We start from the raw sequence: 21518 nt of genomic DNA, 5'->3' as shown, positions 1-21518 counted from the left end.
TATTAAATTAGTGATGAATTGGAATAAAAACATGATGAAAGTTGATGTTTCTTTATTTTATTCTCTAAACAAATTCATTCATCATTTTATTTCCAGGAATCAAACTCCAGTCTCAGCCATTAATGTCAAACAGAACAGTTTCTTGCTGCTTTGTTTCAAATTGAAATATAATTCTTAAAATGTCTTTGATTCAGTCAGATTTTGATGCAGCAGATAATCCACTTGTTCAGGTCACACTTGTTGTAGAGATTAATAATTAACTAACTAAAATACTTCCTGTTCAGGTTGAATCAGTGAATGTAAATGTTGCTCCATGTCTCCATCTAGTGGACTGATAGTAGAAGTGCAGCAGCTGATGGCAGCTTCCTCTGCCTCTCTGCTGTCTGACTGCATTCACCTGACACTGATATGAAGCAGCGAAGAAGAGCCAATCAGAGGAGGAGCAGCTGATCGTTTTCCAGCTCTAATGATGTAAAGGATGATCAGAGTTGATGTGCAGATGAATGATGTGTGTTTCCTCTGCAGGTGAAGGTAGAAAGTGTGTGTGAGCTGATGTGAATTCAGCAGCATGGATCAGTGTGAGGACAGAGAGGAGGGAGTCCCTCCCTCTAAAACCACTCTGTGTGGGGAAGATGAGAGCCAGAGCAAAGGTCAGAGGTGAGGTCACCATCTCTAACTGTCCACAGCCCTTTTCACACAGCGTTCACTATATCAGGCCAGAACAGACGTGGTGATGAAGCTGCTGCTGCTCCTCTTTGCTGATTAAGTTTTAATCATCACGTTTCTGTCAGGATCCATCAGAGACTCAAACCAGAGCCAGAACCAGAACCCAGCTGTGTGTCCTTTAAGAGCGACATGTCAAGGGATGCAATCATTTTCTTTAAATCTCCTGGATCTCCACCATCAGAGAGGTGAGCTGTTTCTAACTGCTGTAACTGTTCAGTTTATATCTGTTATTGTGGCCATGTGATGATAACAAGTTCTGTTGGGTTCTGTTGTCATGAAAACATTAGACTGAATTTCAGGGTTTTTTTTGTTCATATGTATTACATCAATGACATTGATATCACCAAGGTAACATGATACCATGGAGACAATAAAGTCCAAATGTATAGTTGCTACCGCAAAAATGAATGAAAGAACTTCTACGTATTAATCAGGTCCGTTTAGATTAACAATCTTTACCCAGAGCTTCTACACTTCAATCTAGTTTACAGAATTCTGAATATTTGATCCGATGTTTCCCTGATATCCATTTAATCATCATTCAAGTAGTGACACTGCCCCCTACTGGCCAGTTCTCAACATCATACATAAGCAATTACTGGTGATGAATAACAGGGAAAATATAAGCTGAATAAATTCACTTTTCAATCAGGACACATTTGCATAAACTATTATATTGACATAACTTTTTAGCCACAAACACTTAACTGCATTTTCTTCTGTTTCGCATCAACTTAATTTTTCCAAACAAAACAGACACATTTATTTCATCCAATATTAATTTAACACACAAACACAAAAGGCAGAAGTGAATTTAATTTCTAGATTGATATTTGGATTGTTCTCTAAATATAAATTTAATTTATTTTCCAGACAGAGTAATGCTGAAAGAAAAAGGCTTTTATGAATTAATTTTATGATTCCAGTTTCATCTCTGTGGTTCAAACATCATCCAACATAGTGAATTATTAACCATTTACACAGTTAAGATAATAACCAGATGGTCTCTAACGGACCATCTGGTTCTGATTGAAGCTCCATCAGAACCTCCTTGGATGGTCAGAGTGGAAATGATTCCTGGTTCTTCTCCATGTCAGAGCTCAACACTAAGATCACCAAACTTCTCTCAGTCATTTCAAACCAACATGTTGGTTTCAGAAACAGATTTTTCTGCTCTTTAAACAAGGCTGGACATTATTCAGGAGGATCAATGATCAGAATCATGTCATTTACTATTTTTACCTGTAAAATTATAATCATATTAACATAGGCAATTCAGCCACATGGTTTAGTTTTTATTCACCTAGTTAAACCGTGAATCCAGATCCCATAACACATAAAACTTCTAACTTTTTCTCCGCAGTGATAAAAACCACTGACTGTGGCCTCAATAACTTATAATAAATTAAATTAAACGACTTCACTGAAAATATCAGCAGTTCAGCTGCTGGGATCTGAACATACAGCCTCACAAATTCCTCCTGGTTGCATCTGCAGAGAAATCTGCGCAAGTTCATCAGTCATTTGGATCTGTCTGCAGGGGCGCCGCCAGGAATCTTGGGCCTCATGACAAAAACATTAAATTGGCCCCTCCGTGCAGCTGCTGTTAAAATGTTTTGAGTCTATTTGACCCATAAAAAGCTTCCCAATTTTAAAGGCTTTCTACTGCCTTGCTTTCTTTGTTCCAATACTGATACTAGCACAATATTTACTGCTCATGAATTTTACATGCAACAGTCCACATACAGTATGCAAGTAGGTTGCTTAAATGTTTTCTGTTAGTTTTAGATACTGAAATGTCTCTCCCCACCAGCAACAGTGAAACACAACGTGCAAAATATACATAAAACAATCCAGACTTCTCAAAAAATGCTATGTAGTTGCATTTTACTCAAGCTGCAGTATATAACTTTAATAAAAAATGTCTTTACTCCTTTTTCTGCTGTCATTGGTAGCTGTGCTAACTAGACTGAGCATTCACAACAGGCTATGCTAGCTGCAGCATAGCACAGAGCGAGAGGAGGGAGGATGAGCAGCACCACATGAGATTGTGATTGACAGCAATAGAACTCACCTGCCATGGATTGGTTGTTTCTAGATAGCAATGGGAAAAGTCAGAGGAAATAGATTTTTCACAGATCATCTTTCATATCATATTGTCACAACATAATGACAGTTTTAACAAATATGTAAAAACAAATATTTTTGTATAAAAGTTACATACTGCAGCTTTAATTTCTCTTAGGAGAGGGCAGGTCAGGAGGAACGTGGGTTAGAGCTGCTGCTGACTGACTCATCTGTTGTTAAGCGTGATAAAATGTACAGGTACCAGTTAAATATTTAAATATCTCAGTAATTTTTGTCTTTAATTCATTAAATGTTAGTGAAATGGAGGCAAATAGCTAAAACTCAATTTACAACAAATTTAGAATCCAGACAAAATTCTTCCAGAACAGGAACATTTAGTTTTTATTATTACTTAGGATCTGTGGAGTTCTCATTACTTTTACTAATTTAGAGCAGACTTAGAAAGTCCAGAGAATATTACACTGATCTAGCATATATATATTATTGTAAAACAAATCACTTCATAGTGAAATTGTGAGTTTTGATGTTATAATGTTATAATGACAGAAATTATTACTAAACATATATATATAAAATTCCCTTCTCACCCACCGCGGGTGGTTCTTATCCTCTGAGCTTGGGTCCTCTACCAGAGGCCTGGGAGCTTCAGGGTCCTGTGCAGTATCTTGGCTGTGCCAAGGACTGAAATGTCTGATGTTGTTCCTGGGATCTGTTGTAGCCATTGGTCCAGTTTGGGGGTGACTGCCCCGAGGGCCCCGATGACCACAGGCACGACTGTGGTCTTCACCTTCCAGGCCCTCTCCAGTTCCTCCCTGAGGCCCTGGTATTTCTCTAGTTTCTCGTGCTCCTTTTTCCTGATGTTGCAGTCGCTTGGTATTGCTACGTCTACCACAACGGCTTTCCTCTGTTGTTTATCCACTACGACAATGTCTGGTTGGTTCCCCATTACCATTTTGTCTGTCTGGATCTGGAAGTCCCACAGGATCTTAGCTCTGGCTTTCTCCGTCACCTTTGGGGGTGTTTCCTACTTTGATCTCGGGGTTTCCAGTCCATATTCTGCACAGATGTTTCTGTACACTATGCCTGCAACTTGGTTATGTCGTTCCATGTATGCTTTCCCTGCCAGTATCTTGCACCCTGCTGTTATGTGCTGGACTGTCTCAGGGGCCTCCTTGCACAACCTACACCTTGGGTCTTGTCTGGTGTGGTATATCTGGGCCTCTATTGCTCTGGTGTTTAGGGCCTGTTCCTGGGCGGCCAGGATGAGGGCCTCTGTGCTGTCCTTGAGTCCAGCTTTTTCCAGCCATTGGTAGGATTTACTGATATCAGCCACTTGGGTTATTTGCTGGTGGTACATCCCATGTAGGGGCTTGTCCTCCCATGATGGTATCTCTGGCACCTCAACCTCCGTTCCCTGTTGTCTGAGATATTCACTGAGCACATTGTCTGTTGAGGCTTTGTCCCTGATGTATTTATGGATCTTAGTTGTTTCGTCCTGGACTGTGGTTCTCACACTCACTAGTCCTCTGCCTCCTTCCTTGCGGCTCGTGTACAGTCTCAGAGTGCTGGATTTGGGATGGAACCCTCCATGCATTGTTAGTAGTTTTCTAGTCTTAATATCCGTGGCTTTTATCTCTTCCTTTGGCCAGCTAACGTCCAACCTCGTGCATGTAACCTCCCACCAGCTTTAACTTGGTGGGAATATACAGAACTTAGAATAAACATATAGCAATACAACTAGCAGGTGTAACCTAACTGTAATTTTTCCACATCAGGGCCTTAGTGGCCTTGGGTCCATAATCAGCTGCTTAGTTTGCTTATGCCTTGGGCCGACCCTGACTGTAGGCAAGCATTGAGCAAACATACAGACTCATCCCATAGATTAGAATACGACTGAAAAGTCCATCGCCAGGTGAAATCATAAGTTTAATACCTGCTAAAAGGTTATTTTCCAAAGGTATTATTAATCTGACAAGCCACATCAGGAAGTTTGTCCTAATTTACTGAATAATGCTGTATGGCATTCACATATAAGTTCTGGCTTTATTCTTGGCACAAAAATTGAAAAGGTCTTCCAGTAACTGTGGGTACATTAGCACCACCCACTTCACCTCGTTCCCACCAACTTGCAACATAAAGTTACACCCTTGTGAATGTGTTTGCGTGTGGGGGTGTGCGGGTGTGTGTGCGCGTGTGCGTGTGTGTGTGTGTGTGTAGGCCTGTCATGACAACAAACTTTGCTGAGCGATTAATTGACATAATGAGGCAAGCACATCCTGCCAAAAATAAATTATTATTATTACCTCATTACTTTATTTTCAAAACAACACTTAACACTTGAACTGGTAAATAAAATAAACAAAACAACCAAAAATAAAATGGACTCTCAGTCTGTGTTAACAAAAAATGCTCTTGAATAAAAATTAAACACAACATAAAACCAAAGTGGGAATAAAAACTACATTCAACCAAAATAGCACAGACTACTTAGTCTGAATACTGTACTGCCCTTCGATAATTATTAGATTTAGATAGAGTAGATGGACATATCCGACTACCTGCTGCAGCAGTTCACTCCTCCCTTACACTAAGGAAATGAGGAAGGGAGGAGTCAGTGGAGAGCATCAGAGTTGAGCCTTTTTTCATCCAGAGTCATCAGTAGAAAGTGAAAAATGCAGGAAGAAATGATAAAGGCGATAAATTAAAATGAGGTCGATAATTTTCATTTAACATATGATTGATTTATTGTTTATTGCGACAAGGCTATGTATGTAGGTGTGTGTGTATGACAACAGTCAAAGAAATCGGTAACACTTTATTTGACGGGTTGTGAATAAGACCGTCATAAACATGACATAACATCTGTCATGAACATGAGTAAGTCTTCATGAATATTTATAATGGTTGTCATAAAGTGTAATTCGGTAAATCATGACACTTTTAATACAAAGTTTTAATCATGCATCATGTTTAACAGATATGACCAGGTTGTGTTGGCCCCCCTTGATTAGTTGCCATCATTAAACACTTTCCTCTTCTTAAGGTGAAATAATTAGTCTGGACTGTATGTAACGGGTACCAGGGTTCCGGACCCGTCAGCAGCAGATGAGCTGAAAAATGGAAATGGAAATGAGCACACGGGAGACGCAGTCTGTGTTACTCCAACTTCTCTCAGCTTATGAGAAACGGTAGAGCAACAGGCAGCTCAGAGCCTCCATGTGCAACCTACTGGTGAAACACCATTACTACACCCATCGTCAAAGAAATGCATGCTCCTTTTTTTCTACTGTGAGCACACACCAGTGGGCATCACATGTAGCTCTATCTGATTGGTTCTCTGTTCCATGTTACTTGCATAACTGGACTGTGTGATCCTTCTCATAGTGATTTAACCTTATTTCACATGGAACCAGTTGGACATTCTTTCTTTGTTCCTAACTTGTTCTATTGTCTTATCTGAAAGTCTTCCTCAGTTCTAGTGATGAATAGTTTCAGTTATCCTCAGCTGTAATTTGAACAATCACACATACTTAACCAGTGACTTGGGGTTGTTTCATTACACGAGTTTAATGGTGCAGCACTTTCTTCTAAAATATATAATTGGACTCAAAACATCTCATTTGAGCTTCAGACAACATTGCAGAACTGAACAAACTAATGACAAGTTTAGAAACTCTCTGGTCTGAATGCTTCACTTTTTGTTGCACACTAAATGATTAATCAGTGTGGTTTTTGCAGGTTATTTTATTTGATGAACGCTGTTAACAAACAAGAGTGACAGTGAGCACCTCCGCTGACCAGCCGTTACTGTGCTAAATTGCCGTTGGCTCGCTTCATAAATAAATATTTACAATATAACTCAAACAAATACTCATTAAAAACTTTCACACAAAAATTGCATTTCTTTACTCTAGCTCACTTCCCCTGTAAGAGACAATTTATGAAAATAGCAGCGCTAATTGATATTTACCTTTTAACAAACAAGAGCGACAGTGAGCGCCTCCGCTGACCAGCCATTACTGCGCTAAATTGCCGTTGGCTCGCTGAGTCAGGAGTGCTCACCATGCTCTATGTGCCAACTGGTGGCAAACTGCTGTAACTGTAGTTTAATGCATCTCAGTTCAAGTAGGAGAAGTGCAGCTTAAGAGTATAGTCAACAGTCTTTAAATAAAGTAAGAAAAAGGGAAGGGGTGTAATTAATTTTATTGTCCATTCTGTCACATACATCTACACTGTGCACAATTATTAGGCAAGTTTTAGTTTTGACCATATCATTTTTATGCACATTATTCAACTCCTAGCAGTAAACATGGAATGCGTATTGAATATCAGCTAATGTGTATTTGTTTAATAAGGAAGGGTGGGGCCTAAGGACACCCTATATCAGTGTTTCTCAATTCCGGTCCTAAGGCCCCCCCCGCCTTGCATTTTTGGCCGTTTTCCATTCTGCCACACACCTGGATTGTATCTGTGGGTGATTAACAGCCTTCTGTGGTATTTGATGGCTGCAGAAGAAGGCATGCATCAGCTGAATCAGCTGTTCTGAAATAGAGCTGATCAAGACACCAGCAAGGTAGAGGTGGGGTACTAGTATGAGCTGGTATTATTAAACATGAGTTTCTTCATGCAGTGGTGCAGGAACAAGTTTGCATCGTTCAAGAAGACCATGACTTTTATGCAGGACAATGCTCAATTGCATTCAATAAAGTACTCCACTATGTGTCTAGCCAGTAAAGGCCTTAAAGATGAAAGAATAATGAAGTAGTCCCCTTCCTCACCAGACACAAACCCCTTTGACAACACCTTCATATCTTCATGTTTGGATGTTGCTGATGATAATCTGCTGCTTTCTAGCTCCTTGTCAGATTAATGGTGGACACATTTCCACTGGGAAATACCTGGTAAAGCCAGTCTGGTCCATCAGGACGTGGTTCTTTTGTGCATTGTGAGAGCAGTTCAGCAGGGAAGGAAAGCTTCATGATGTGGCTGGTGAGATCTGCTGGAACTCAAACTGTGCTGATGTGGACCATCAGAGGTTCTTCTAGTTCGTAGATCATCTTACTCTTTCTGACTTTAAATTGTGTTCATGTTATGCTCTGTTTTTCTATATTAAGGACGTTTGATGTGAAATATTGGTGATTTCATCTGTGAATACTGCTGGATGAATATTTCCTGACTTCCTAATTGTCCCTGGTTCCTCCACAGAGTGGACCAGCAGAGCTCAGAGGTTCACAGTGGTCTGTCTGCCCAGCAGCAACAAACACAGCTGGACTCCATATTTATGGTCTGTACATGTACAAGAGCTACGTTTCCATGAGTTCTGTTCAAAGTCACCTTCATGCTGCACTTTGTAGAGCAAAGGACTGTCAGTCTGTTCAACATCCATCTGGTGTTTGGCTTATGATGTTTCCTTCATCTATTATTCTGTTCCAGCTGCTGGAGGACAACATTGTCACTTTTGTGAAGAAAGAACTGAAGAAGATCCAGAAAGTTCTGAGTCCAGATTACCCAGAATGCTCAGAGAGTCAGAGAGATGATGAGGTGTTGGAAGGTGATGATGAAGAACAGAGGAGGAGCAGCAGAGAGGCAGTGATGAAGATCACACTGAACTTCCTGAGGAGGATGAAGCAGGAAAAGATGGCTGACCATCTGCACAGCAGTAAGAGCATTTCTGCAGAGATTTGAAATGATAGAAAAATTATACATTTGCTGAAGTGATGTAATCACATTGAAGAGATGATTTTATTTCATATCTGATTTTCGTTATTGTGTTAATTTAGGACATTTTGCTGAAGTTTGTCAACATCAACTTAAATCTGGTCTGAAGAAGAAGTTCCAGTCTGTGTTTGAGGGGATTGCTAAAGCAGGTAGTCCAACCCTTCTGAACCAGATCTACACAGAGCTCTACATCACAGAGGGAGGGACTGGAGAGGTCAATGATGAACATGAGGTCAGACAGATTGAAACAGCATCCAGGAAACAAGACAGACCAGAAACAACAATCAGACAAGAAGACATCTTTAAAGTCCCACCTGGAAGAGATCAACCAATCAGAACAGTGATGACAAAGGGAGTGGCTGGCATTGGGAAAACAGTCCTAACACAGAAGTTCACTCTGGACTGGGCTGAAGACAAAGCCCACCAGAACATCCAGTTCATATTTCCATTCACCTACAGAGAGCTGAATGTGCTGAAAGATAAACAGTTCAGCTTGGTGGAACTTGTTCATCATTTCTTTAGTGAAACCAAAGAAATCTGCAGCTTTGAAGACTTCCAGGTTCTGTTCATCTTTGATGGTCTGGATGAGAGTCGACTTCCTCTGGACTTCCACAACAAGCAGATCCTGACTGATGCTACAGAGTCCACCTCAGTGGATGTTCTACTGACAAACCTCATCAGGGGGAAACTGCTTCCCTCTGCTCTCCTCTGGATAACCACACGACCTGCAGCAGCCAATCAGATCCCTCCTCAGTGTGTTGGCATGGTGACAGAGGTCAGAGGGTTCAATGACCCACAGAAGGAGGAGTACTTCAGGAAGAGATTCAGAGATAAGGAGCAGGCCAGCAAGATCATCTCCCACATGAAGACATCACGAATCCTGCACATCATGTGCCACATCCCAGTCTTCTGCTGGATCACTGCTACAGTTCTGGAGGATGTGTTGGAGACCAGAGAGGGAGGAGAGCTGCCTAGAACCCTGACTGAGATGTACATCCACTTCCTGGTGGTTCAGACCAAAGTGAAGAAGATCAAGTATGATGGAGGAGCTGAAACAGATCCACACTGGAGTCCAGAGAGCAGGAAGATGATTGAGTCTCTGGGAAAACTGGCTTTTGATCAGCTGCAGAAAGGAAACCTGATCTTCTATGAATCAGACCTGACAGAGTGTGGCATCGATATCAGAGCAGCCTCAGTGTACTCAGGAGTGTTCACACAGATCTTTAAAGAGGAGAGAGGTCTGTACCAGGACAAGGTGTTCTGCTTTGTCCATCTGAGTGTTCAGGAGTTTCTGGCTGCTCTTCATGTTCATCTGACCTTCATCAACTCTGGTTCTGATGTGATGAAAGAAACACAAAGATCTAAGAAGTCTTCATTACTTAATAAATCTGACCTTAAATCTCTCCATCAGAGAGCTGTTGACCAGGCCTTACAAAGTCCAAATGGACACCTGGACTTGTTCCTCCGCTTCCTCCTGGGACTTTCACTGCAGACCAATCAGAGACTCCTACAAGGTCTGCTGACAGAGACAGGAAGTAGCTCACAGACCAATCAGAAAACAGTTCAGTTCATCAAGAAAAAAATCAGTAAAAATGTGTCTGCAGAGAAAAGCATCAATCTGTTCCACTGTCTGAATGAACTGAATGATCGTTCTCTAGTGGAGGAGATCCAACAGTATCTGAGTTCAGGAAGTCTCTCCACAGATAAACTGTCTCCTGCTCAGTGGTCAGCTCTGGGTTTCATCTTAGTGTCATCAGGAAAAGATCTGGATGTGTTTGACCTGAAGAAATATTCTGCTTCAGAGGAGGTTCTTCTGAGGCTGCTGTCAGTGGTTAAAGTCTCCAACAAAGCTCTGTAAGGACACAGATTGTTACTGTATTTTTTATAGATAAAAATCTGCTAATTATGAGGTAAATATTCATGTTTCAGTGTATTTATTGGTGCATTGTCTCTTCATTGGGGGTGTTGCTCAAAAAAGAAACCGGCTTCCTTCAGCAGCTGGATATAGTGTTACATATTAAGGCAGCAAAACTTCTCCACTGTTAAAATTGAAATGGGATTAATATAGTTAGTTGTCTCCTTGTTACCTGTAGTTCAGTCCGTTAAGGCTGGAGGTCCAACTGTAGAATGAACCAGTTCACAACAAATGCAAAGATTATGTAAAATAAGATAGTTCCTTCTCTGCCCAATAAGAACATTGTTGATTTGAAAGAACATAAATTTTGAAGAATTGTTTAATAATGAATTTTTCTCTCTGTCTCCTCAGACTGAGTGGCTGTAACCTCTCAGAGAGAAGCTGTGAAGCTCTGTCCTCAGTTCTCAGCTCCCAGTCCTCCAGTCTCAGAGAACTGGACCTGAGTAACAACAACCTGCAGGATTCAGGAGTGAAGCTTCTCTCTGCTGGACTGAAGAGTCCAAACTGCAACCTGGAAACTCTCAGGTAAAATGTTCTCTATCCTGATGAAACCAGATTTCTGTCCATTATATTCTATCAGTTAAGATGCTAATGTTATTCAAATATTAGAGTAAAATAATAATAAATGTCTTACTGTGAGATGGGTAACCATGCTAAGTCTTGACACAAACATGGCTGGTTTTCCTTTACTGCAGCCTGAATGAACCAAGAAGAGAGATATTTAGAAAGGTTGGGTTTAGGCTAACATTGATAGTGTAGCTCTGGATACTTGACAGATTGCTGCATCCTGGTACACAAGGAGCATTATTGCAGATCCTTCCTCCCAGCAGTTGTTAGACTTCCTAATCCATTGTACATGTGACTGTTGTTGACTTTTATTACCTACAGAACTGGAAGCTCTCAGGTATGGAGGAACCTGCTGCAGGAGCAGAGAAGGTCTGATAGAGGAGGAAGAGGGAGAAATGTCTTTAGTCAGTCTGCTGGGAAACATTTAGTATGAAGCTAAATTTGTAGTTTGACAATTAAATATTTAGTTTGGAACTATGGGATTTATAAGTGAATGAATAACATGGTGAAAATATAACTTGATATTCTGAACATAATTTTGTCTCTTATGACAGTTGAATAACTAAAATTATTTCTGTTAATTTTGACTGTGTAACTTTGCAAAGAACAGCCTATTACCATATAGCACCATTTTCCACATGGTACTGAATGAACCTGGGAAACCGACCCATCTACTGGAACCACAATGACATGGTAGTCAGAGCAGCAGGGGGCCAAATATAGCTCCATGTGGAACCAAGAGGTTGGAGAGAGGTTAGAAAATACAACAAACCAATTTACTGATGGACAAGAAGTTAAAATATGCTGATAAATGACATCAAAAAGCAGATATTATTGGTATTGAAGAGACATGGCTGAGATCAAATGTAGATTATTTTAAGTTTAAAAGTTTCAGTGACAGGAAGAGAATGAGGTTGTCTTTGGATTGTTTTAGGAGCATTTCTGTTTCTATTTTTTCCCACATTAGTGTTGTCATAATTCTTTCTCAAACAAAAAATGAGTTTTTATACAATCCTTTTATAGAGCAATTTGATTCTTGTTCAAAAATAGTTTGTGTCATTTGCTGATCAGTTTTCCATCTCTGTATCCAACAGTTAAAAAATGAAAAGATGAAATTCCAGATTTGCTCTGCTTTGATTCAAGCTGGTGTTTTCCCTCAAACCAGCTCTGATGCTGATCCTCAAACTAAGCCTGATGCTGTTCTTCAGCCCAGCCTTGATTCTCAGACTTCATTGGACTCTTTCTGTTAAAACTGACATGGGATTAATTTAGTTCATAGAGGAATTTAATATTTCTCTTGCCAGCCTCCTTGTTGCCTTTAGTTCAGTCCTTCATGGCTGGAGGCCCATCTATAGACTGAACCAGTTCACAACAAAAGGCAACATAATTATATATAAAACAGTCCCTTAAATCAGTAAAGAGGAACATTGTTGACTGGAAAAAAGACACATTTTGAAGAATTGTTTAATAACAGATTTTTCTCTCTGTCTCCTCAGACTGAGTGGCTGTAACCTCTCAGAGAGAAGCTGTGAAGCTCTGTCCTCAGTTCTCAGCTCCCAGTCCTCCAGTCTCAGAGAACTGGACCTGAGTAACAACAACCTGCAGGATTCAGGAGTGAAGCTTCTCTCTGCTGGACTGAAGAGTCCAAACTGCAACCTGGAAACTCTCAGGTAACTATGGGCACTTGATAAATTGCTGCATGTTAGGTGCAAAAAGAAACATAATTACAGATCCCATCAGGTGCTTGGCTTTCTTATTTATTATTAAATAAGTAACATAGCTGATTTATTCCATCCATCCATCAATCATTTCCAACCTTCTGTTCTACCTCAATGTTCTCATATTCTCATCATGTGATGAATTGTGTGTCTGCAGCTTATCAGGCTGTTTGGTCTCAGAGGAAGGCTGTGCTTCTCTGGCCTCAGCTCTGACCTCCAACCCCTCCCATCTGAAAGAGTTGGACCTGAGCTACAATCATCCAGGAGACTCAGGAGTGAAGCTGCTGTCGGCTGGACTGAAGGATCCACACTGGAGACTGGAAGCTCTCAGGTATGGAGGAACCTGCTGCAGGAGCAGAGAAGGTCTGATAGAGGAGGAAGAGGGAGAAATGTCTTTAGTCAGTCTGCTGGGAAACATTTAGTTTGAAACAATTCATAAGGTAAAGAAATAAAGTGAGAATTTTAACAGTTTCATCCATTTAGTAGTTTGATCTCCACCAGGGGGCGACATCTGGAAAATGATCAAAAGAATGAAAGGAATCAGGAGAGAATGGAAATCCCTTGTTTTCCAGAGGAAATGAAGAATTGCAGTGAATGATGGTGAAAAAGTAGAATTGTGCTCTGTTGACTGTGGTAGAAATTAAAAACAATAATAAGACCTTTTAGACAGATCCAAGAAAAGACTAATGTGTTTAGGTTTTCAGTAGTTGGGAAAGCTTTTGGGATTGTTCAATAAAGTTTGGGAAAAATTCCCAACGTCTTGGAAAAAGGCAGAGACCCTTCATGTTGGAAAACCAGGGAAATATCCATCCGACCAATCAGATTCCAGATCCACAGCTCTGACGTCACATTTAGGATAAATAATGGAATCATAATAAGAGGAAGAAAAACATTTTATTGATAAAGTAGAGGGATGATATCAACCCATCAGATGGTTTAGAAGAGGGAGAGGAAGCATCATGGGACTGCAGAGGTCCTTCACCTGATCCTGGTTGTTGGGACAAGAACTTTGTTACTCAACCTAAGGACATTTTTCATGTTTCTGTACGTAAGTAGATTTAATGGTGGGAACTTTTACTCCACTACATTTTACAGTATCTGTACTTTCTACTTCACTACATTTCTATAAAGCTGTCAGGTCTAAATACCTATTAGAGACAATTAAACAAATACAGGAAAGACAAGAGAGTTAGATTCTTTTATACTCGCGAGGAGAGCAGACAGAGAGATGTTTCCAGTTACAAATCTCCACCTACTCTGGAAACACATCTCCCGCTCCCTCTATTTTATTGATCTTTAGGAACCTGCCACAAGGGGCGCTGCAACCCTATGGGGTGGGGTCAAAGCATTCATCACATGGTTGCAGCGCTAAATAACATTCACTTCTAGACACATGTTATCTATACTCTAAATCTTTCTTGCTCCAGGCCCGGTGTGAAACAAGACACATTGCATAGCTTCAAAGCAACGGCTTTGTATCACAAAGCAGCACAGAGCAGAGTTTATTGTCAGGCCTGTAAAACTCTGCTGGGAGCAATTAACACCTCTGTCTTGTAGGAAGTCCTGCAGGGCAACAGCTGCTGAGAGTAGCTGTCACCCCTATTTCCCAGGGCAGTCTCAGGATAGAATCAAAGTTATTTAACACACAGAAACATTATCTAAATGTAACTACAAGGCTACATGATACAACAAATATTTGATAATTACTAATAATACAATTTATCCAACAGTTCCCTCCTGTTTATCGAATATTTGTTCCATGCCCCTTATCCCTCTAAAAACAGTCACTTCAAATGATTTTCAAACTGGAAGTTCATGTTTTGGAAAGCAAACATTTTTACACTCAGGGGTTATACCCAGTCCAAAAATTAGGATCTGGATACCTGTCAGAAGAAGAGTCATCATCAGAGTAGGCTTTGTCAACACCAGATTTTTTCTCTAATAAAGGATACATCTGTGCCATCTGGTCCTCCATGGGTGAAATCGCTGTGGTAATGAGACGGTTAAACAAAGAACGCAGGCACGGAACAAAACAACATCCACACAAAGTCAAAATTGCAGCAAAAACTGCAATTGATACTAAGACAGAGGACACAAGGTTTCTATACTTCCCAAAAGCATCCATCCATGCATCCCACATGGAAGTATCCACTCCAGAGTGTTCCCTCATTTTGCCATTAAGGGTGCAAAGCCCTGTAATGGCCTTCGTTAAGCTTCCATCAGCTGCTGTATTGTTTGGTAAAAATGTGCAACATTTTTCTCCAAAAATCATGCACACCCCTCCTTTCTCAGCCAGCAGCATGTCAAGAGCTATGCGGTTCTGAAAAGCCATCAGTGAAGTAGCAGCCAGCTGTTCATACACTGTCTCGAAACCAGCCTGTGTCCAGTTTCCCAGTTTTTGTACATTGTAATGGATGTAATTTATTCCGTCTACGTTTTTGTTAATCGTGCACCACCAACAAATTGTAGATTCAACTCCACCCTGATCAACTAATTTATATTCATCAGGCACTCCACGAGGGACTCCGATGGCATCGATGTATGTCGGATCAGTATCTGTATTTTCCATGTCACTTCACGTTTCTGTAAGTGTTGCCTCTTCTGAAACAAAACACTAGACAAAGAAAGTATTAGATCTTCAGCAGATGTAGGACAGACATATACAGGCAATAACAGAGAAAACTAATGCACAAAACCCTGTTACCACCAGCTTCAAAAGACATGTTTCCAAAGTAATGTTTTGCCAAAATGTTAAACATATGCAGATCTTTCTCTTAAACCAATCTTATAAAATAGAACTAAACAAACAAAACAATAAACAAAAGCTTAAAATTTGTTGCAGTTGTACAGTTTACATTTATCATCAAAACAATGAATATCAAAGTGAATTAGACAGTCCAATTTAAATTACTTTTATAGTACAAACTGGATCTTACTAGTTATTTGTCTAAAACATTCAACATGCTTTCCTTAAACAAAAATTCAAAAGAGTTAGACCTGGAGAAATTATAATGTCAATGTATAATTTAACAAATCTAGGCATTTTCAGAATATACCAATTTTACCTAGGTCTTTTGCTTGTCGTTGAATTTAAAGTTCTATTCAGAACCATTTTAAATGGATGTAAATCAAAACAAAAATCAAGTTTAGAAAAATCATTATAATCCCACCTGAGTACTTTTACTGATTAGTGATAACTTTAATCAATAACAGATTCTTCAAAACATTTCTTTAAACATTTTTGCTCCATTAAATTAATGCTCTGAAAATGGCTAACACAATAATATTTTTAATTTCTATAATTGTTTTCCTAAGTTAATTTACCAAAATATGCTTCATTAATCGCTATAAATTTGTTATCTATTGTTTCAAAATCCTTTAGCCCATTATCAGAACATGTTTCAATGGAGAACGACTCAAATCCATTCAAAAGAAACATATATTTCACCAGACCATATCTTTCCTTTCACTTTTTATGTGTAACACGGATCAAACATGTTCTTCAAAATAAAAAAATTCTTATTTAAGTAATATAAAAGATAAACCTATAACATATTCTCCCCCCAGATGATGCATTACTCGCTAATGCATCATACTTCTACTACTTTAAATAACGATGTTGATAAAACAGGTTTATGATGTTCCCTGAGAAATTCTACCAAATTCAATGCTGCCTTTTTCCCAAAAGGTAAAACTCGTCAAAACAAACAAAACAATTTATGTTAGCATGCTTTATCTTCAAGATTACTATTTTCCCAAAACACTTCACATTACAGTTTTAAAGCTCCTTATCTCATTTAACTCTTATGATTGTCAAATAATTCATTTTACAAACTCCTCAAAAATTTTCACTAGTGTTTGACAAGGCGTGTTTACCAATTTAGACTCTGTGAAGGTTTCGCATTAACCAGCCAGAGAGACGTCGAAGAAAATTCAAAATATAGTCAACAAAAAATCAAAAATGATAAATTGGGCCCAAACTAAAATCAACATAACAAAGTACAATTCAGTCGGTAACAGAACAAACTCAAGCACAAACTGACTTAAACAAGACATGAGGGGAACTTAGATAATGGCTGATCAGACCATTAACACACACTAAGGGGCAATTAAACACACAAAACCCTAACAAATACTGGTCAGTATATCACTAAATCTACAAATGAAAAAAATTAAAATAAAAACCAAATATCCCCTCCCCTTTTTGAACGGGTCAAGAGGAAACTGGTAACTCAAAAGAAAGAAATGAATTCGTTATATTTAACAAAATATAGAAGAACTGACACTTATAGCTTAAATAAAAAGTCAGACTAATGAAAACAAAATTAAAAATAAAAAATCCAAACTACTCACTAATCAATATATAAAGTAATATTAAAGGAAAACAGTAAATCAGTGTTTGGATGTAAAAAACTTATATTTAACATTTTCCACATTATTCCTTGCTCACTAAGTATTTACTTGCTTAAACTATTTACACTAAAGAGAAAATGTTTCACTAAATCTAAACACAATCCTGCCTTATGTAATAATAAAGATCCTCTAAAATTAATTAAATCCTTATATTTTTAGATTTCACAAATTATATTTTAAAGTTACACTAATCTGAGCAACCTCTATTGTCAGATCACAAAGCAAATCTATAACCCCACCATAAAATCCCTCCCCCACTTCTCGGAGGGGCCGACTTTATGGCAGGAAAGAGAGCCGATAAGGATTTCAAGAGGAACTCCTAATTCTTTATTAGGCTTTTGGCACTGGAATCATCAGATATGTTTTAGTTCCTTCTACTTTTAAAATGAACTTACATGCAGATATTTTGTCAGGCAGTACTGTAAACGATGGGAGAGAGTATAATTTGCCTTACAGCTGCTGGTGCTCCCTTGCTGAACTTCTGTGAGCAGAGGTTGCTTCGCACTTAAAATTAGTGGTATACAAAGAGGCTTCACATGTTAATTAGTTGAATCTAGTGGGGGTAGAGGTTACAGCACAGCTGTAGCTTGTTCTCCTGATCTACATCATTCACTACAAAAATTCCACCAGATCCTCTTTAATTAACCCATAAGTTATTTCTAACTTAATATTATCCTTCAACAACAAATTTGTACAGTGTAGCAAACTTTTTCTATATTCAATCAATTTCTAGTCAACAAGTGAGTTACTTCCATTTTATTCTGTCTTCTTCATCCATAATTCCTGTAGATTTAATAATATTTTATCTATCCTAAAGTTTTGGTCAGTTTAAAAAGACTGATTGTGAAACTATCTAGAATCGGTTGCATACTGCAGTTTGTTGTTATCGGAGCAATGCCTCTTACAGTTAGAGCCTGTTTCTATTTATTTATTAACTTTATTTCCTTATTTCATTTACAGCCCTCTCTTCTTTCTGTAGGCATTTTTGAAATGAAGTGACCTTTTGTAATACATTAAAAGTTCTTGAAAAAGAAATAAATCCATACATAGAGTAATGTTAATGTATCTATCTTACCATCCCCCCAGTTGAAACATGCAAAAACGCCATGGCTCAATATAGCAGCCCACTTATACAAGTTGTTTTTTTTTTTTTAACAGGAAAAATAGGAGTGTTACATGAAGAATTTTCACACTGCACTATGACTCCTGCCACAATAAGATCTTTAATTTCTAGTTTTATACCCTCCTGTGCATCTGTTTTTAAAGGATATTGCTTAACTTTTGGTCTAAACTCTGTTTTGGGTATTGTTAAGGAAATATGGCTATTTTTGATGGTTTAATATAGTTAAGCTAATGCCATGTGCGTTTAAGGAGATCAACATTCCTATCTGGACAAGCTGATGCAAGGTAGGACTTCAGAGACAAACATTGTCCTGGCAAGGCTGTAATTTAAAGCAGCCATAAAATAACATGCTCCTGAAAGGCTTTAAATTAGGAGGCCATAAAGAGTATCTTCCCCGGCTCACAGGTCAGAGGTCGGGGTTTCCCAGGAGCTTAGAGTTGCATCTGGAGTTGATCACAAACTTAGGAATCTTGGAAACACTTGGGTTTAATTTCTGATATACTTTCTTAATATTAATAGCAATAGTGTGTCAGATTAAAGTATATTACCAAAGCTACAAGTACTAATCTAGTATATGGAATGTATTTGAAAATGTACTAACTATAACAATATCGGAATCAAGAGAAACGCCTTCACTAGAAAAGGGAATGCTCAATATTAAGAATGCAGACAACTGTCCTGTTTTTGCTTTTAAGCATCAGCTGTCTCCAAAAGAGCCTTTGTTCTTATTCTTCTAATTCTTTTGTCATTCACAGGCTGTATTCGTCAAACGATTCTTCCTCCTTCTGTTTGACTCTACTTATCTCAGTGTAGTTTGCTCTGCGTTGATATCTTTGAACTGTCCTTGCTGCTAAAGCATTAACTCTGTTTGTTAATTCGTTACTATTGTGTGCAAGAACTTGAGGAGGGTTCCCTGCTAATAATGGGGTCCAGTCTCCTCAAACAAGATGCCAGTCACTGCCTAAAGCAGTCATCCAGGCTTGTTGAACCTCATTTCCATTTAAATGATAAGATTCACGTATGTTATTCATGTCTTCAACAAAGCGGTTCACATCCTCTTTAAGAGGTGTGATCCCTTCTAGCGCCTTTTTTATATCCTCCAGGGTCCACGTTCTATATACTAGAATCGTGGGCGCTGCTCCATCTTCTCCTGCATTAAGATTTACTACTTGTATCATAGGATAAAGATCAGTCGTGTGTGGCTGACTATTTGCCTCTTCTGAAGGGCAACATGGGGGAGGGAGAAAAAGCCCAGTGGGAGCTGCATCTCCCTGCACCAAAGTTTCTCCCCAGTTCTTAGACCACTTAAAGTTTGCTTTTTGTGATCTAGTAATAGGTCCCTCACTACCTTTTTCCTCATATTGTGGGGGTGAGGGCAAGTCGGGGTATAGTTTTGCATTTTGTATTATTTGTTTCTCCCCTTCTGTTTTGTTATTTTGGTATTTGGTAACTTCAGCTACGTCCCCTCCCCCTCCTGCTGCTCCCTGCTCGTCTGCCTGCCTTTTCACACTTCTGAAACTTGTCTCATCATCCTCCCTTCTATAAAACATCAAATTCTTTGATTTCTGTGGGTTTGACTTTGTTTTTATTTTATTTTATCCTGCAATACTGTTAGTTTCTGTGAGTTTAGATGGCCGTCAAAGTTGTAGTTTGTTAACCATTTATCTAAATATTTTATTTTATGCGGATCCTGATTTTCAACATATTTCCAGTCATTTGATTTCAACCTGTGTGTTGGCTTATTCTTGCTTATACTTTGCCCATTTTTTATTATTATTTTTTTTTATATTTAAATTTAGCCCAGTTTGTCGACGCCTAGGGAGTCCTAAAAACTGGGGTTCTGTTCAGTAGGCCAGCAATTGAAACAACCTGTTGAGGTAACCCACGCTTCAACTCTTTCGAGTGGGGGTTCTTACCTCTGCATCCTCAAGAGGTTTGCTGGTTACAATCCTACTGTTTTTATATGAGATAAAACACCAAATGGTATTTATATCTCCAATCACACTCACAATCATACGTTTGTTGCGGAACTTAAGCGCCTGCTCCGCCGAACTCCGCCATCCGTTCCAATTACAATTTTAATGCCTGATTTAAATATTCTTATTATTGATTAAATTTTATTATTATATATCGAATTGAGGAAATTTTATTATTTTTATTTGTATCGGCTAATTGATTAAATTTTATTATTTTTATTTTTTTATCTTCCAATTTATTAAATTTTACTGCAGGTTTATACTAGGCTCCGTGCGCCTGTTGTTTTTCCACGAAATTTTGGCCAAGGACTTCGGACGCCCTTCACGGATGTTATGTTTTATTTTTACCTGTTAGAGTCTAGAATGTCCAGGGTTTTCTTATTCGCGCAATGACCCGCAGTCATTCGCCACACTTTTAAACAAGAATCTACTCACCCTCTCCTGTCTTCCCGTCAGAGCCGTCAACCGTAAGATCCCAGCAGGCAGGCAGAGCGCCAGCCCTTGAACAGGTTTTGATAAGCTTCCACTAGGAAACTTGCCGTGCGCACGGTCTTTACTGGGGTCCACCATGCCCGCTGGAATCCTTCCGGTATTTTGGCATCCGGCTGCGAAGGACCAAATAATGTCAGGTCTAAATACCTATTAGAGACAATTAAACAAATACAGGAAAGACAAGAGAGTTAGATTCTTTTATACTCGCGAGGAGAGCAGACAGAGAGATGTTTCCAGTTACAAATCTCCACCTACTCTGGAAACACATCTCCCGCTCCCTCTATTTTATTGATCTTTAGGAACCTGCCACAAGGGGCGCTGCAACCCTATGGGGTGGGGTCAAAGCATTCATCACATGGTTGCAGCGCTAAATAACATTCACTTCTAGACACATGTTATCTATACTCTAAATCTTTCTTGCTCCAGGCCCGGTGTGAAACAAGACACATTGCATAGCTTCAAAGCAACGGCTTTGTATCACAAAGCAGCACAGAGCAGAGTTTATTGTCAGGCCTGTAAAACTCTGCTGGGAGCAATTAACACCTCTGTCTTGTAGGAAGTCCTGCAGGGCAACAGCTGCTGAGAGTAGCTGTCACCCCTATTTCCCAGGGCAGTCTCAGGATAGAATCAAAGTTATTTAACACACAGAAACATTATCTAAATGTAACTACAAGGCTACATGATACAACAAATATTTGATAATTACTAATAATACAATTTATCCAACAAAAGCGTTGCGTTACAAGTTACATCCAAGTCGCTTTGTTTTGCTGCTGAAAGAG

At 39.1% G+C, this 21518-nt stretch overlaps 1 protein-coding gene across 1 annotated transcript in view; it reads left to right on the top strand.

Moving 5' to 3' along the window:
- The window catches only part of LOC111609486 (NACHT, LRR and PYD domains-containing protein 12-like), a 90909-nt gene that overhangs the window by 44404 nt on the left and 24987 nt on the right, over positions 1-21518 (top strand). The window contains exons 10-12 of the mRNA XM_023338227.1: positions 10799-10972; positions 12511-12684; positions 12890-13063. Coding sequence (XP_023193995.1) covers positions 10799-10972; positions 12511-12684; positions 12890-13063 — 522 coding nt within the window. The remainder of the gene's footprint in view (positions 1-10798; positions 10973-12510; positions 12685-12889; positions 13064-21518) is intronic.

Source organism: Xiphophorus maculatus, chromosome 8 (assembly GCF_002775205.1).
Source record: "Xiphophorus maculatus strain JP 163 A chromosome 8, X_maculatus-5.0-male, whole genome shotgun sequence".
NCBI lineage: Eukaryota > Metazoa > Chordata > Actinopteri > Cyprinodontiformes > Poeciliidae > Xiphophorus > Xiphophorus maculatus.
The sequence above is the reverse complement of the archived record's forward strand: the minus strand, read 5'-3'. Positions and strand labels throughout refer to the sequence as shown.